Below are 15851 nucleotides of genomic sequence, written 5' to 3' on the forward strand. Positions count from 1 at the left end.
TTAACAAGTATTGCTAAGCATTCCAATCAGTTTGGAAATCTTGCAGCAAGAGAAAGCAGAAAGCCTACAAGGAGTGGAAGATGAGAGGGATCAGCAAGGAAAGCTACCTTAGTGAGGTCAGAACATGTAGGGATAAAGTGAGCAAGGCCAAAAGCCATGTAGAGTTTTCCCTTGCAAAGGGAATTAAAACCAATAGTAAAAGATTCTATAGCCATATAAATAAGAAGAAAACAAAGAAACAAGAAGTGGGACCGCTAAACACTGAGGATGGAGTGGAGGTTGAAGATAATCTAGGCATGGTCCAGTATCTAAACAAATACTTTGCCTCAGTCTTTAATGAGGAGCTTAGGGATAATGGCAGGATGACAAATGGGAATGAGGATATGGAGGTAGATATTACCACACGCAAGGTAGAAGCCAAACTCGAACAACTTAATGGGACTAAATTGGGGAGTCCAGATAATCTCCATCCAAGAATATTAAAGGAACTGGCACATGAAATTGCAAGCCCATTAGCAAAAATTTTTAATGAATCTGTAAACTTAGGGGTTGTACCGTATGACTGGAGAATTGCTAACATAGTTCCTATTTTTAAGAAAGGAAAAAAAAGTGATCTGGATAACTACAGGCCTGTTAGTCTGATATCTGTAATATGCAAAGTCTTGGGGAAAAAATTGAAGGAGGAAGTAGTTAAGGACATTGAGGTCAACGATAACTGGGACAAAATTACAACATAGTTTTACAAAAGGTAGATCGTGCCAAACCAACCTGATCTCCTTCTTTGAGACAGTAACAGATTTTTTAGACAAAAGGAAACATAGTGGATAGGACCTAACCAAGTTTCTAGGATTATGCTAAAGCTTTAGACACAAATCAGGGAGACAGATGCATTCATAGCGAGGATGGAACCTTAGTTTCATTTCCCAAGCTGCAAAACAATATTTAAAAAAGTAAGAAACTGTGTAGATAATAAAAACTAGTAATATTTTAAAGAACAAAATTCTTACCTATGTTACAAAAAAAAAACAGACTTTTTCAAGTCTTTCGGTTTTAATCTATGATTTTTAATCCAATGTATCCCTTTAACCTCAGGAGCAAGTAAAAAACGATCACAGGAAGAAAAAAATATCCTGAAACTGGTTCAGCTACCGAGATGTTTTCTTAATATGCATTGTGCATGTGTGATTGGTTCTGTGTTGATCAGAGTACGTATAACCCTTGATATAGCTCATCTTGTCAAAGTGGACTTTGACTGTTGCTGTTTTTTCAAGAATTAAGGTGGAGAATGTAGTGGGTCTCTGGTTTTCGCCCAGAACTAAATTTGTTTATTGCAACATTAAGTATTTATTTTGGGTCCGTTTAAAATAAAAATCAACACTACAACAAAGTTTCACAGACATGTTATGGAACAATATAGTGAAAGATCTTTGGTTACAACATTTGTTTGCCTTGTGTTACTGATTTTTCTAATAAAATACAAATAGAAAAAAAGGAGGAAAGGGGAGAAACAACCAAACATGAGTATAATGGTTACAGCATTTATCCCAAGAAAGATCAAATTTAGAAACCACCAGAAATTTTAACCTCTTTTCACAAGACAAGAAAATGAAAGAGGACGTATGCTAGTCTGTCAGAATTCTGATTTTACTTGCACCATTTTACACTAGTGTAAGTTACTCCTGATTTACCCCAGCATAAGTGAAATCAGATAAGCTCATGTCTTCCCCAAGAAAGAAAACCAGTAAATGTAAAGAATGGGAGACTGACCAGTTAAAGTCAAGAGGCTGAGAGGAACACAACTATCCTTCCTGTGCAAAAAGCAAATGGAGACTTCACTCTCACCAGCCCAGCAGAAAGGGGAGGTGTGGAGATCAGAGCTCTTCCTCCGGTTTCAATCTGCTCAGTAGAGCTGACCCAAAATGTATTCCACAACTTTAACCAAACCTTGTTTGGCATTTGCAATAACTTTACCAATTTCCTCTGGCCAGTTTTTAATTTTTGTGGTCTCCTGCATTTCCTGATTCTGTCCAGAAGTGATGAAATACAGCAAAAGACTTTCTTCATGCAGTACTCCAACACAACTGAACGAAAAATCTTGTGACAAAGCCTATTCTTTTGACCTTGCCAGCTGAGGGCCTAAAACAGATAATAATAAAATCAATGGGATGATTGCTGTTGACTTCATTGAGAGCAAGGCTGGGCACCAGAGCCAAGATGATTGGATAGCAAAATCTGACAGCTGAGTGCTTATCAAAACAGAACCACTGAACTAACTGCCAATTTCTACATAAAACATATTGCTCCAACTTCTTCCTGAAGCTTAATTCTCTCTCAAAGAAAGCTAAACATCTCTCCATTCATAGGCGTTCACAACAAGGATGTAATCTATTACTCTGCCTTGAATGAGCATAATTATTTATTTCATGCAACATAAATGGGCAAAATCAGAACCATAAGAACATACATCCATAAGTAACCAAAGGCCTTGGCTTTCCTGCTGGGGAAATACCAAGTCCCTCACCATGTGGAAACCTTCTTTCAGTCACAGAAATACAGAAGTCTGGGGGAAGGGAATCCACAAAGACCCTTCTCCATGCTTTCAGAATAATTGAATGCAAATAACTACATCAATGTAATATCAAGACCCTGATCCTGAAAATAATTAAGAATGGGCTTAACTTTTCTACTGCGAAGAGTCCCATTGAAGTCAATGGGACTACTCATTATAGCAAAATTAAGCATGGGGATATCTTAGCGGTTTGAGCATTGGCCTGCTAAACCCAGCGTTGTAAGTTCAATCCTTGAGGGGGCCATTTAGGGAACTGGGATAAAAATCTGTCTGGGGACTGATCCTGCCTTGAACAGGGGGTAGGACTAGATGACCTTCTGAGGACCCTTCCAACCCTGATATTCTATGTGTGTAAGTGTTTACAGAATCTGGACCTAAGTATTTTATACAACAGTAAAATCATTAAGGTCTGATCCTATTCCTACTGAATCAAAGGGCAAAGCTCCCATTGACTTCACTGTTGCCAAGTCTTTGGATTCTGTTGAGACTCTCGTGATATTTGGTGTTTCACCAGTTCCTCGAGATGTGATTACATGAAAGTCCCAATTCTCTCTCTCTCTTTTTTTTTTGGGGGGGGGGGGAAGGCGTGGGGGGAGAGTGTTGTGGATGTGGAGAAAAGCTTGAAATTGTGATCAGAGTGAATCCTAAAGGCTCCATTGTTTTTTAAATAACATGATCTTTAAGACAATCATCATTTTTTTGGAGGCCTGACCTGGGATTTTTGAACGTTTGGGGTTGGCAATACTGAGAGCTGGATCCCATAATCAGGAAATGTGAAAGTTAAAAGCCCAGAGGCATTGTTCAGCCTGCATGTTCTGGGGTTATACATTTTGTAAGACAATGTGTTACTTATTTAATAAGGAAAACTAGAATTGTAATCTACATTACATAATGTGGTTAACTTAATGCTGTTGTTGCAAGTTCATCTAGAAGCTTCACCTTATAGCGACAGCTTCTATGGAAAAAGGCCTTTTCTCCCTAAGGCACATCACTTCCTCCAAAACCCAAGCAGCAGGGCTACAAGTATTTTTTTTTTTAAATGAAAGATTTTGGTGGGGGGGAGCAGCTTATTTACATCTGGATGATAACGTTATCAGCTATGGTGGGAAATGAGAAGCCTCTCTCCCAGGCTGAGGAAATTCATCGTCGGGAAGTCTTTGTGGTCACCCTTCCTGTCATGCAAAAAGAATGCAACTTCTTATCCCTGTCCTCAAAGACAGACATCACCACATCAGCAGAAAACATAAAACGACCAAACTGTAGAAGAGTGACTGCCAACACCTTCAACAGCATTCAGAGAGAAAGAAAATAAACCCATTCCAAGAGGCAACATGAACATTTGCAAAAGAAGCAGCCTCTCTTATTTCCGAAAGCAAACACTGCAGTTGTCAGGCAGAAAGATGGAGTCTTCTCCAGCCTCTAGCCACCACAGACAAATGGAATGCACTAACATCAGGCCAATCGAATGTTACTGTTGCACTGAAAGGTCCCAAAAGTTTTCAGCCTGCATTGAAATAGTTGTTGTGTGCAAAGAACAGGAAAACAAAACAGAACTTTTAAAAAATATGATTTGTCTCCGCATTAAATGGTAAAGATGGCACAAAAATCTTAAAATTGCAGAATGTACTGTTATTTTTGGACCTGCGATGTTCCAACATTCTGGCTCATAATGCTGGCACTTAGTCCTGGTCTACACTTAAAAATTAAACCACCCCTAGCTATGTCGCTCAGGGTTGTGAAAACTTCCATGCCCTGAGTGCCATGGTTAGGTTGCCCTTACCCCAAGGGTAAAGACAGCAAGAACAACAGAAGAATTCTTCAGGTGACCCAGCTACTGCCCTTCTGAGAGATACATTAAATACATCGATAAAGGAAATGTCTACACTGCAGCAGCATAGCTGCAACGCTGTGGCTATGCCATTGTGGTGCCTGTAACATTTAATGTAGACATAGACTATCTAGTTGTGACTCAAACAAATGAAAATTTCAGGCACAAGAAAAATATAGACTTGTCGAAGTTTGGACAGGGCCTTCTCTCCTGTTTAGGCTAACCAAAAGTGTTAGGGAGCACACTTTAATTGCTATTTAAAATACCTTTAAAAATGTGTTAGCTGGTGTTTATCAGCCCAAAACTCACCCATAATCTAGACAAGGTCTAAATTTTGTGAGATTTTGTGCAAAGTAACATGCAGAACGCGCCTGGGTGGCTCCTGGCAGTCCATGACTATTCTTTGACTGGCTTTGTCCACCCTCCCACTTCCACATTACACAATACAGTAGAATCTCAGAATTATAAACACCAGAGGTCAACCACATACCTCATTTAGAACCAGAAGTATGCAGTCAGACAACAGCAGAAACAAAAAAATAAATAAAGCAAGTACAGTGCTGTCTCAAATGTAAACTACTAAAAAAATAAAGGGGAAAGTTTTAAAAAAAATATTTGACAAGGTAAGGAAACTTTCTATGCTTGTTTCATTTAAATTCAGACATTTAAAAGCAGCATTTTCTTCTACATAGTAAAGTTTCAAAGCTGTACCAAGTAAATGTTCAACTGTAAACTTTTGAAAGAACCATAATGTTTTGTTCAGTTATGAATCACCTCCATTCCCAAGGTGTTCGTAACTCTGAGGTGATACTGTAATTCAAAAATCACGCAAGCTAAAAAGTAAAGGAATATCAAGACATGGAGGTAGGAGGAAAGGATGTGCCGATAGGAAAATTGTGTTATTCCACATGTGTGCTGACAGAGCTATCCACCTGAAAAAAGTGCTGGGCCACAGGCAGCCCAATCCCAAATACATAGTCCCTGATCCTGTGCATGACAGCAAGTGGGGCTTTGCACATGCATGACAGTCCACACTCACACTATTACCTGCAGTGTCAGTACGTACATTAGTGCTCATTTTCAAGAGGATGTACAGACACTGCAATTTAAGGGCCGCGTATTATTTTTCCTCTGTCTAGAGATGACCATGACTTTAGGATCCTACAACAATAACTAAGTTAACTTTTTTTGTCCTGAAAAGGAAACAACAATTCTAGTTCTTTCACAGCTAAATTAATTATCCACATCCAACTCAGCATTGGGTTGCATTCTTTAAGGTGACTTGCAAAGATTCTATTAAAAATTAGGCTTGTGCTTTTTTGTTTTATCGTGTACGAAGTGCATGACCCAAAAGATACTGGTCTCTCCAACTCTAAATGTACCTCTCCTCCCAGCCAAAATAATAATAATAATAAAGTTAATTTCTGCTTGTTTATTACCTTAGAAATATCAAGATTATCTAGTTTGATCTTCCCCGGTACTGTGGAAAGAACTGCTGTGGCTGAGATTTTTTAAAATAAAAATAAAAACTAAAAATTAAGGCTATTGATTAATTGCGATTAATTTTTTAAATCACAGTTAATTTTTTTGAGTTAATCGCATGAGTTAACTGCGATTAATCACAGTGTTAAACAAGAGAATACCAATCAAAATTTATTAAATATTTTGGATGTTTTTCTACATTTTCAAACATACTGATTTATATTACAACACAGAATACAAAGTATACAGTGCTCACTTTTTATTACAAATATTCACACTGTAAAAATGATAAAAAAATCGTATATTTCAATGCACTACAGTACTTTATCGTGAAAGTGTAGATTTTTTTTGTTACATAACTGCACTCAAAAACAAAACAATGTAAAACATTAGAGCAAGAGTCGACAACTTTTGGTATGCAGCTCGCCAGGGTAAGCACCCTGGTGGGCCGGGCCGGTTTGTTTATCTGCAGGGTCGGCCGATCGCGGCTCCCACTGGGTGCGGTTTGGCATTCGAGGCCAATGGATGTGCTGGTATTCTATTATTGTTTAACAGTGAGATTAATTGCGTGATTAATCATGATTAATTTTTTTAAACCACTTGACAGCCCTACTAAAAGTCCTGCAATATCATTTTACTAGTTCTCCAGTCACCACAGACTCTTCCAAGTCAGACAAAACTTGAATTCCTAATGTAAAAAACAATCAGAAAAATTTTTAAAAGCACAATAAAAGCCTGCCTTCTGTCTACAACATAGAACAAGAAAAACAGTAGTATAACCATAAGTGCTTTAACTAGGGGCGCTGCTGCACTCCCTGGCTTGAAGTGGATTCCAGCATATACAGGGTTTACAGTTTGGTTCAATGGCTCTCAGCACCCCCACTACACAAATGGTTCCAGTGCCCCTGAGCATAACCCTACTTTTTGCCCCGCCCACTTTCTTTGCAGTTCAGCTTTAAACAAAGATTCACCTGGAAAGAGGTACATCATTTAGACATTTCTCATACCACAATACAACCTATGAACTGTTCTTGCGGCCTGCTGCTTCCCGCAGCTCCCATTGGCCAGGAACGGCGAACTGCGGCCACTGAGAGCTGCTGGGGGATGGGGAGCTGTGCCTGCGGGTGGTCAACATCAGCAAAATGCCCACCACTGTCCTAAGTGTTATCTAGGAAATTAACAATGGGAGGGATTGTTTGGGTCACGGAAATCAGAGCGATAGGGAGTGTAAGGGATTTTGAGATGAAAAACAGCCTGGAGGTTGAGGCAGTGGATTGGGACTCAAGAACATCTGGGCTTAATGTCCAGCTTTGGCAAAGCCATCCTGTGTGACCCTGGGCAAATCACTTAGTCTCTCTTTCCAATCTGTACAACTGGGATAAAAATCTTCCTTTCTCCCACCTTTTATCTGTTGTGTCTGTTTAGACTGTCAGTTCTTCAGGGCAGGTCACATCTTACACTGTATTTACCGTACTTAGTGCAACAGGACCTCAATCTCTGCCAGGGCTGCAGGCACAACTAAAATGCAAAAGAATAAATACTAGATAGATATTTAGTTGATTTGCAGGCAGGGAACACGAGTGAGGGGGAAGCAAAATAATAAGGAAAGATGAAAGCAAAAACAGTTAGTGGCAGACAGATGCCTTCAGATCCTCTGTTAAACCACACATCTTTGTTACTAGTTCTTAAAGGAAGGGAAGGATGGTTTAGTGATTAGGGCTCTAGCATAGAATTTGGGAGACCCAGATTAAATTCCCTGTTCTGCCACTGACTTTCTGTGTGAGCTTGGGCAAATCACTTAGCCTCTCTGTCTCAATTCCCCATCTGGAATATGGGGATAATAGCACTTCCCAGTCTCACAGGGATTTTGGGAATTGCTGAGATCTACTGATGAAAAACTAGCTTGTGATATCTCTACATATGCTAAATAGCACCTATGACTGATTTGGAGCTGCTCTGCAGTAAATTATGAATATTGTGTGTTGACCTGCTTATTGGGATGTTTACTGCATAAATACCAGTTTAGTTTAAGAGGGGTATGGTAAGGAAAACAAGCAGGAAGGAATCAAAATGGCTGAAGATAAACCACTTCTCAGCAAACACTTAAGAGTTTTTAAGACTATTATTCAGGAAAAATCAGAGTAACCCTCAAGACCTGCTGGGGTGTCTGCAGAAGATACCATGGTGGGTATGCAGACTATTTCAAAAGTCTTCCTTGCTAAATGCTTTGTTCCTACTATTAAACAACAATTTGATTTTAAGAGTGCTGTCTGACCACTACACGCACATACACTCCTGAAGAGAAGAACTGCAGGTGCTGGACCTGTCATACCTGCTGTGTAAGCACAGTCAATATACAGGGTACTGTAGCTCAGAGCCTAGTGCACGAATGGGAAAAAATTGGAATTCCACCCCATGATAGACAAGTAAAGGCTTGACACTTGCAGTGCTGCACTCAGAGAGACAGCAAAGGAACAGAGGTGCAGGTAGCACTGAAACCATGCCATGACCTTACACCATCTAAGAACCTGTGAAAAATCACAGATTTATTATTTAAATTCACAGGCAGCAGCACAAGTAAAGTATCCATTTTCACAGAATATGCACAGCCACCTACTGAACTGCTATGATTTTTCCCAACAGCAGGGAAGTGGGAGTGGGCATCCATGCACATCGATCTTATGCTGGGTACAGCTTGTAGTGCACAGTAGCATTAGTTGGAACAGTAGTTCGGGGTCAGAGGGAGAAGAACTGGGAGCTGGTTTTATGCGAAGCACAGTAGCCAGTGGCACAGCTGCCGCTTGGAACGCAAGGTACAAGCTGCACAGAGCTTGAGACCAGTGAGCACAGATGCCTGCTTCCACCTCCCATAATTTTGCCAACAGCACATTTTAGGCTAAGTTCACTATTTCCAACCAGTCCGTGAAACTGTGATTTTCACAGTGAAATCAAGGAAACTAGTCACAGTGTAAGATACTAGTGATATGATATAAGCAAAGACACCACATCTGTCCCTTTGTGGTCACTGGATGAATGGAGCTTTGGATGTGGGAAACCCTGATCTACCACAGATCAGTTACAACTCTGTGCCCCTACCCTGTCTTTTAATTATTTAAGTTGTATTAATCCCATTTAGACTGTAAACTCCACAGGCCAAGTACCTGTCTAATAACACATCTTGTGAAGCCATGAAAACTTATAACACTTTACAAGTAAAAGATAATACCTAGTAAAATGCACAGTATTGCAGCTCCACCACTTAAAGACAAGAATTAAATGTGAATCTAATTAATTTAATGGTGTAGTTCTTTGTCACTGAACAAGCCAAAAGCCATTGTGGGTTTATTTTAAAAAATATATCTATGCTTGACATTCTTTCTCCTCCCTTCCCAAGCCAAATTTACCACTAGCATATGTAGCATGGACCTCCCATAAATTAATAATTACTCTGTTTACACCTGTTGTGAATTTGGTCCTAGGTATTATGCAAAGTAGTGTTATCCTATCACTGTAACAGAATAGGATTTTTCTTTTAATTTCCAAGTTATCCCCTCTTCCTCCATGTAACAAGGGCAACAGCATGTCTTATCTCCAGGAGGATGTCTGTATACATAAACCACAGTTACACTCTAATAAGCAACTTTGTATTTATCTAGCATTTCCAGTCTCCATTAGGGAAATACTACATGTTGTTAACTCTGGTTTAAAACCATGAAGGGGGAGGGAGGAGAGACAGCAACTTTGAGAATCTTAGTGCAAATCAGCCAACAATTCCTATCACACTTTAAGCATCACAAGATGTGATCCAGCCCAGAAAAGATCTAGTCAACAGGGTACTTGAAACTCAGGTAGCTGTTTATACCAGGTTTCCCAGTACTGCTGGTGGAGCTGAACTAATATAAGTGAGAGTGAGAAATCTCTGCAAGATTTCCCTGGTGTAGACAAGACCTGTGAGTCAATCAGAACTGGGAATACAACTCTACAAATCCTGACTCCCTTGCCTATCTTTAGAGTATATTCAGCTCTGAAGAGTCCAGTGTATCTATTTTCACATATCTATGGGGAAACCACTGGACTCCCACTGACATATTTTCCAGGAGATCTGGAAACCTTTTACCACTTGCAATAAACCTCAATTATCTATTTTTGCAATATTGCAAAACTGCTGGTTTGTTTTGGAACAGCCAAAAAAAGGATTAAAAGAAAAACAAAGAACACAAGGATAAGCTATTACCAAAGTGCAGAGACCATTCACTCTACTTTTTAAACAAAAAACTTCTCAGTTTGCACAGAGATCAAAAAGCAGCTTCATGGTGCAACAATACAAGATTTAATCCCAGTGGGGAATGGGGTCCAATCCCATTAGAAAATGTGCTCATTTCCAGACTGCCCTAAAGGAATCTCCCCACTTTTAAACACAGATCAAAACAACCAGTCCCTCTTTTTTAAGTACTTTGTACATGAGGGCACCACAAACCACACATAGTCCGACCCCCAGGTGAAAGAGCAAAGATGGCCTCATAATTCACCCCACATGCAGGCAATCCCCTAAAATATTTATAACTACACCCATTATTTTGCACATGCAGATATAACACCCCTTCCCTTAAAAGCAATATGGACCCTCTCCTGCATTCCTTGAGCACCCCCACTAGCTTCATGGAAGTTTTGGGTGCCCAAGGAAGGTGGGATTGGGGGCCCCTAAAGAAACACATCCTTCAATTCAACGCAGCTCTGCCGAAGGTGGGAGTTGCAGTAGGGGTGGCTCTGGGAAGGTGGCCCATGGGCTCTCTCTCTACCTTTTAGTCTACGGGAATAAGTGGGCGGGAGGCGGTGGGTTCGTGCATTAGCCCTGAGTGCACCCTGCCTAAAGCAAAGATGCAGGCTGCTTTCTTCTGTAGGAAATTCCTTGGCTTGCTGCACCTCTTATGGAAACAATGGCTACATGCAGCCACCTACCTGAATCCTGAAGGGGCAGCAGGACGCCAGCACCCAGAGGCATTTGCCGCTGCAGCTGCTCTTTGCTCCTCCATAACGCGCAGCTCTACACAGCGGCCTGGCACTGCTCAGCCGCTGGCCGTAAACAAAACCCATCCTAGCGGGCGCGCTGCGCTCGCTACACACCACGCCCTCCCAACGACGTCACTTCGGGGAAACGGGCGGAGCTGCACAAGCTTGGAAAATCGAAACCAGCTTGTTCTAAGCCGCCCACGCCCGGAGCTTGGGTGGGGGGAGCAGGACTTGTCCCCAAACCACGCCTCTTGCACGCTGGGAGCCATCCTCTGTACCTCGCACCAGGGATTTCGCCCCCAGCGTTAACCTACCTGCAAGGTGCTTAATCATCTCTTTATTAGGTACTAGAAAAGGCAACATGAGGACCGATAGGCCAAGGCTTGGCTCTTGATGACCAAACTGAACTTTCCCCCCAACTTTGGAATGTTTGGAGAGGTGTTTTATTTTCCTTTAAGATGCTTATAAAGCAGCTGAAATGTTTATATTGTGATTTCAAACTTCTCCTAACTTTGGGTCTTGTGTTTTAGTCTTTCTGGAAACCTTTGGGTGTAAAAGGAATTTTGCTGTATATTTCTGTCATGGTATAATTCCCCACTCTGAACCTTAGCGTCCAAAAGATGGGGTACCAGCATGAATTCCTCTAAGCTCAATTACCAGCTTAGTACTTGTAGCGCTGCCACCAACCAGGAATTCCAGTGCCTGGTACACTCTGGGCCCCCGAAAACCTTGCCCGGGGACCCCTAAGACCCAGTCCCTCTGGATATTAACACAAGGTGAGTAAACCCTTTCCCTCCTTTGCCTCTCCCAGGCTTCCCCTCCCTGGGTTACCCTGGAAGATCCCTGTGATTCAAACTCCTTGAATCTTGAAAGAGAGAGGAAAATCCACCTTCCCCCCTCCTTCTCGCTCCCCCTCTCGGACTCTTCCTGAGAGAGAAAGTAATCCTAACACAGAGAGAAAATTAACCTTTCTCCCCACCAGTTCCCTGGTGGATCCAGACCCAGTCCCCTGGGGTCTCACCAGAATAAAAAAAACAATCAGGTTCTTAAACAAGAAAAGCTTTTAATTAAAGAAAGAAAAAAAGTAAAAAATATCTTTGTAAATTTAAGATGGAATATGTTACAGGGTCTTTCAGCTATAGACACTGGGAATACCCTCCCAGCCTAAGTATAAAGTACAAATTAAAATCCTTTCAGCAAAATACAAGTTTGCAAATAAAGAAAACAAACATAAGCCTAACTTGCCTTATCTACCTAGTACTTACTATTCTGGACATATAAAAGACCATATCAGAGAGATTGGAGAGAAACCTGGTTGCACATCTGGTCACTCTCAGAACCCAGAGAGAACAACAACCAAAATCTAACAGCACACACAAAAACTTCCCTCCCTCAAGATTTGAAAGTATCCTGTTCCCTGATTGGTCCTCTGCTCAGGTGACAACCAGGCTCACTGATCTTGTTAACCCTTTACAGGCAAAAGAGATATGAAGTACTTCTGTTCTATTAACTTACTTATCTGTTTATGACACCTTGTCATACCCCTAACCAACATAGTTATGTCAGCAAAAATTTGTCATGTAAACTTGGCCTATAAGGCACCTAAATACTCATAAAAATGCATCCACAATAGAGGTTATACCATTAAAACTATTTCAATAAAAAAAATCATAATCCTAATTTAAATAGTACAAAAACTATGTGTAAACCAAATCTAAGTGACTTGATAATTAGCACCCTTTGCTGGGGAGGGGGCTTTCACTCTCCTTTGGTCGGCCTGCACCATGATTAACAGCCATCTTTCAATTTTATTTTTCATATTTGTATTGTGACAGCATCCACAAGCCCCAGTGAGGACAGCCCCTACCCCAAAGTGCTTGCTATTTAAAAAGACAAACCAAACCAAAAGTGAGAGACTGAATATGGGAAACCCGTACAAGTTACTAAGTGATCATGAAAAAAAGAACAGGAGTATTTGTGGTACCTTAGAGACTAATAAATTTATTTGAGCATAAGCTCTTGTGGGCTACAGCCCACTTCATCAGATATAGGCAGTGGAAAATACAGTAGGAAGATAGATAGATAGATAACATGAAAAAATGGGTGTTGCCATATCAACTCTAATGAGACTAATTGATTAAGATGGTCTATTATCAGCAGGAGAAAAAAAACTTTTGTAGTGATAATTAGGATGGCCCATTTCAAACAGTGGACAAGAAACTGTGAGTAACAGCAGGGGAAAAATTGACATGGGGAAATAGTTTTTTGTTTGTGTAATGACTCCACTCCCAGTCTTTATTCAAGACTAATTTAATGGTGTCCAGTTTGCAAATTAATTCTAGTTCTGCAGTTTCTGATTGGAGTCTGTTTTTGAAGGTTTTTTTGTTGAATAATTGCAACTTTTAGGTCTGTAATTGAGTGACCAGGGAGACTGAAGTGTTCTCTGACTGGTTTTTGAGTGTTATAATTCTTAACATCTGATTTGTGTCCATTTATTCTTTGTGTTAACATATTTGTTCCTATTTGTTTTGGAGACAAGACTGTTGGAGTAAGAACAAAGGGTAAGAGAGACAAGTGAAGAGGTGGAAGAAACTTTGCAGAAAGGGAGAGAAGTATGATGGTGAGGCCTGGGAGGATGGAGCAGGGTAGTTGAAGGGCAGGAGAGAGGCAGGATTGAGGGCAACCAACAACCCATGACAATACAGCAAATGAGAAACAAAAATCCAGAGTCCACGTCAAATTAAGAAAATTAACAGCAGGTAAACTATATTGATGCCATTACAACAATGTAAATATCATTCATATAGATAGGGCCCTAATTTAAACGTTAAATGGATGATGATAGTGGTACTTCTTGTGAAAACTCCCTGGCTACTGCTGTTGCTTTTCCCATAGAAGACTGCCATTCCAGTTTCTCTGATTCCAGTTATTCCGAGAGAATCCTGTGTCACTGCATGTGTGCAGAATTCATGGCTCCCACAGATTTCTTTGCTTCCCCACAGAAAAATGACTTCTGATGGGCAAGCAAAGGGAAGCCACAAGACCAGTCACATGCCCCTCCCCAGCAGTGAAGGCAGGTCAGTTTGAGCACCTGGAGCAGCCGGTAGAGACATAAATCACCACTGGGATGGGAGAGTTGGCAGTCGTGTGTGAGAGAAAGAGACACTCTGTCCCTCTTGCTCACTATTACGGAATGCTTGGCATGGAGGGGCAGGGCTTTGGGGTGTGTCTGGGGAGGTAGGCATGGGGCAGGACTCTGTCCCCTCAGGCAGAAGAGAATGTAGCAGCCTGCCTGTTTAGTGAATTGTTCCCATTGTTCTTAGTGAATTTCCCCAGGAGTATAAAACAGGTGTAAAAATGGTAAGGCTCCTTTGCATTGCTAGAGTGGTGTAAAAGAGCCTTATTGTAAAGGACAGTGTGGACTTAGAAACGCTTATGGTGCTTTAGTGATTAGAACTTGTCTAAATTTTTAGACTGAAAACATTTCCTATCAAAATGTGCTCCATGAACTGTTTGCTGCTTACCTTTGTGAGTTTGAGTCCCCAGCCCTCACTTGCTCTTCAGTTGCCTTTGCTGTAACACTGAGCATATGGCTGCATATATTAGTTGACTAATAACGAGAAGTAAAGGGTCAACATTAGCTACATTACTATTAGACAGAAGGGGTTTGGGATTTCCTCCAATGCTCCCCACTTCCATTCTTCATCCATTGTATTGTAGTCTAAATAAATTACCAAAATAATTGAAACCAGCGTGATTATGCTGCATTATTTTAACAAATAAAATATGCAGAATTTTAAAATATTGTACATAGAATTTTTAATTTTGGGGGGCAGAATTCCCCCTGGAGCAGTCCAGTGTAAATGGGCATGGATATAAGGCACAAAGGATTTTTTTTTTAATTCCTTGCCAGCCACAACAAGTAGCCTACAGTGAAGTTTTTTTAATACACTACCACACAATTTGTTATCTTATTATTACTAGTTAAACAAGACTAAAGAGGTGGCCATTGCTGTCTTTACCATCATAGTTGGGATAGAACTAACTCATCAAAATGAATGTCTTAGCACTGTTCCTGTTTCTATTCTAGTATCTACCCTGATACTTCCACCACACCTTGTCCTGTGAAACATTTATGTTTCCAGATTTGTTAGGGAAGCAAAAAGGGGAGTATCAAGTATAAAACCACTATAAAATGGAATAAGCTGCGATTGGCAACAGTGAATTTCCCTCCTAATTTCACCAAGTCTTATAAAGCAGCCCCCCAAATATCCCTCCCCTACAACATAATATGGATGTGTATGGGAAAGGCAGTCTTCTCAGTCCTTGCAAAGTAAAGGTATGGGTAATAAAACTGTAAGGAATTGGCTTCATGAGAAACTTGCATTGCTTAACTAAAGGCATGATTTTAAACTGGTTTACTTAAGCCAGTGCAAAAGCCTGTGTGGATGTGCTTATTTCAGTTTAAACCAATCTTATTTCAGTTTAGCATAAATCAACTGGGAACAGGTTTAATCTAAACCAAAATAAGCCACTTTTAAACTGAACTAAAGGTACGTCTGTACTACCAGCTGGATCGGTGGGCAGTAATCGATCTATCAGGGATCAGTTTATCACATCTAGTCTAGATGCAATAAATCAATCTGCAAATTGATGCCCATACTCCACCTCAGCAGGAGGAGTCAGCAGTGTCAATGGGGGAGCCAAGGCAGTTGACTCGCCACCATGAGGACAGTCAGGTAAGTCGAACTCAGGCCATGGCTACACTAGGGAGTTGCAGCCCTGGTGAGGGGGTTACAGCGCTGCAACTTAGGATGTGGCCACACTTGCAAAGCACGGCCAGCGCTGCAACTCCCTGGTTGCAGCGCTGGCTGTACACCCGGTCGAGCCTCGGGTGTAGCGATTCCAGCGCTGGTGATCCAGCGCTGGTCAGCAAGTGTGAACGCCCACCAGCACTTTTAT

General features: G+C 40.9%; 1 protein-coding gene across 3 annotated transcripts in view; it reads right to left on the minus strand.

Moving 5' to 3' along the window:
• Nucleotides 1–10998, minus strand: part of TRANK1 (tetratricopeptide repeat and ankyrin repeat containing 1) — an 82818-nt gene extending 71820 nt beyond the window's left edge. For 2 of the 3 annotated variants that reach the window (XM_030551280.1, XM_030551277.1), the window contains exon 1: nt 10839–10998. In XM_030551280.1, coding sequence (XP_030407140.1) covers nt 10839–10912 — 74 coding nt within the window. In that variant the 5' untranslated portion in view covers nt 10913–10998. Of the gene's footprint in view, nt 1–7280; nt 7398–10838 lie in introns of all 3 variants that reach the window. The other variant, XM_030551279.1, reaches the window with a different exon arrangement.
• Nucleotides 10999–15851: the final 4853 nt, after the last annotated feature.

This window comes from Gopherus evgoodei, chromosome 2, assembly GCF_007399415.2.
Source record: "Gopherus evgoodei ecotype Sinaloan lineage chromosome 2, rGopEvg1_v1.p, whole genome shotgun sequence".
NCBI classification, from domain to species: domain Eukaryota; kingdom Metazoa; phylum Chordata; order Testudines; family Testudinidae; genus Gopherus; species Gopherus evgoodei.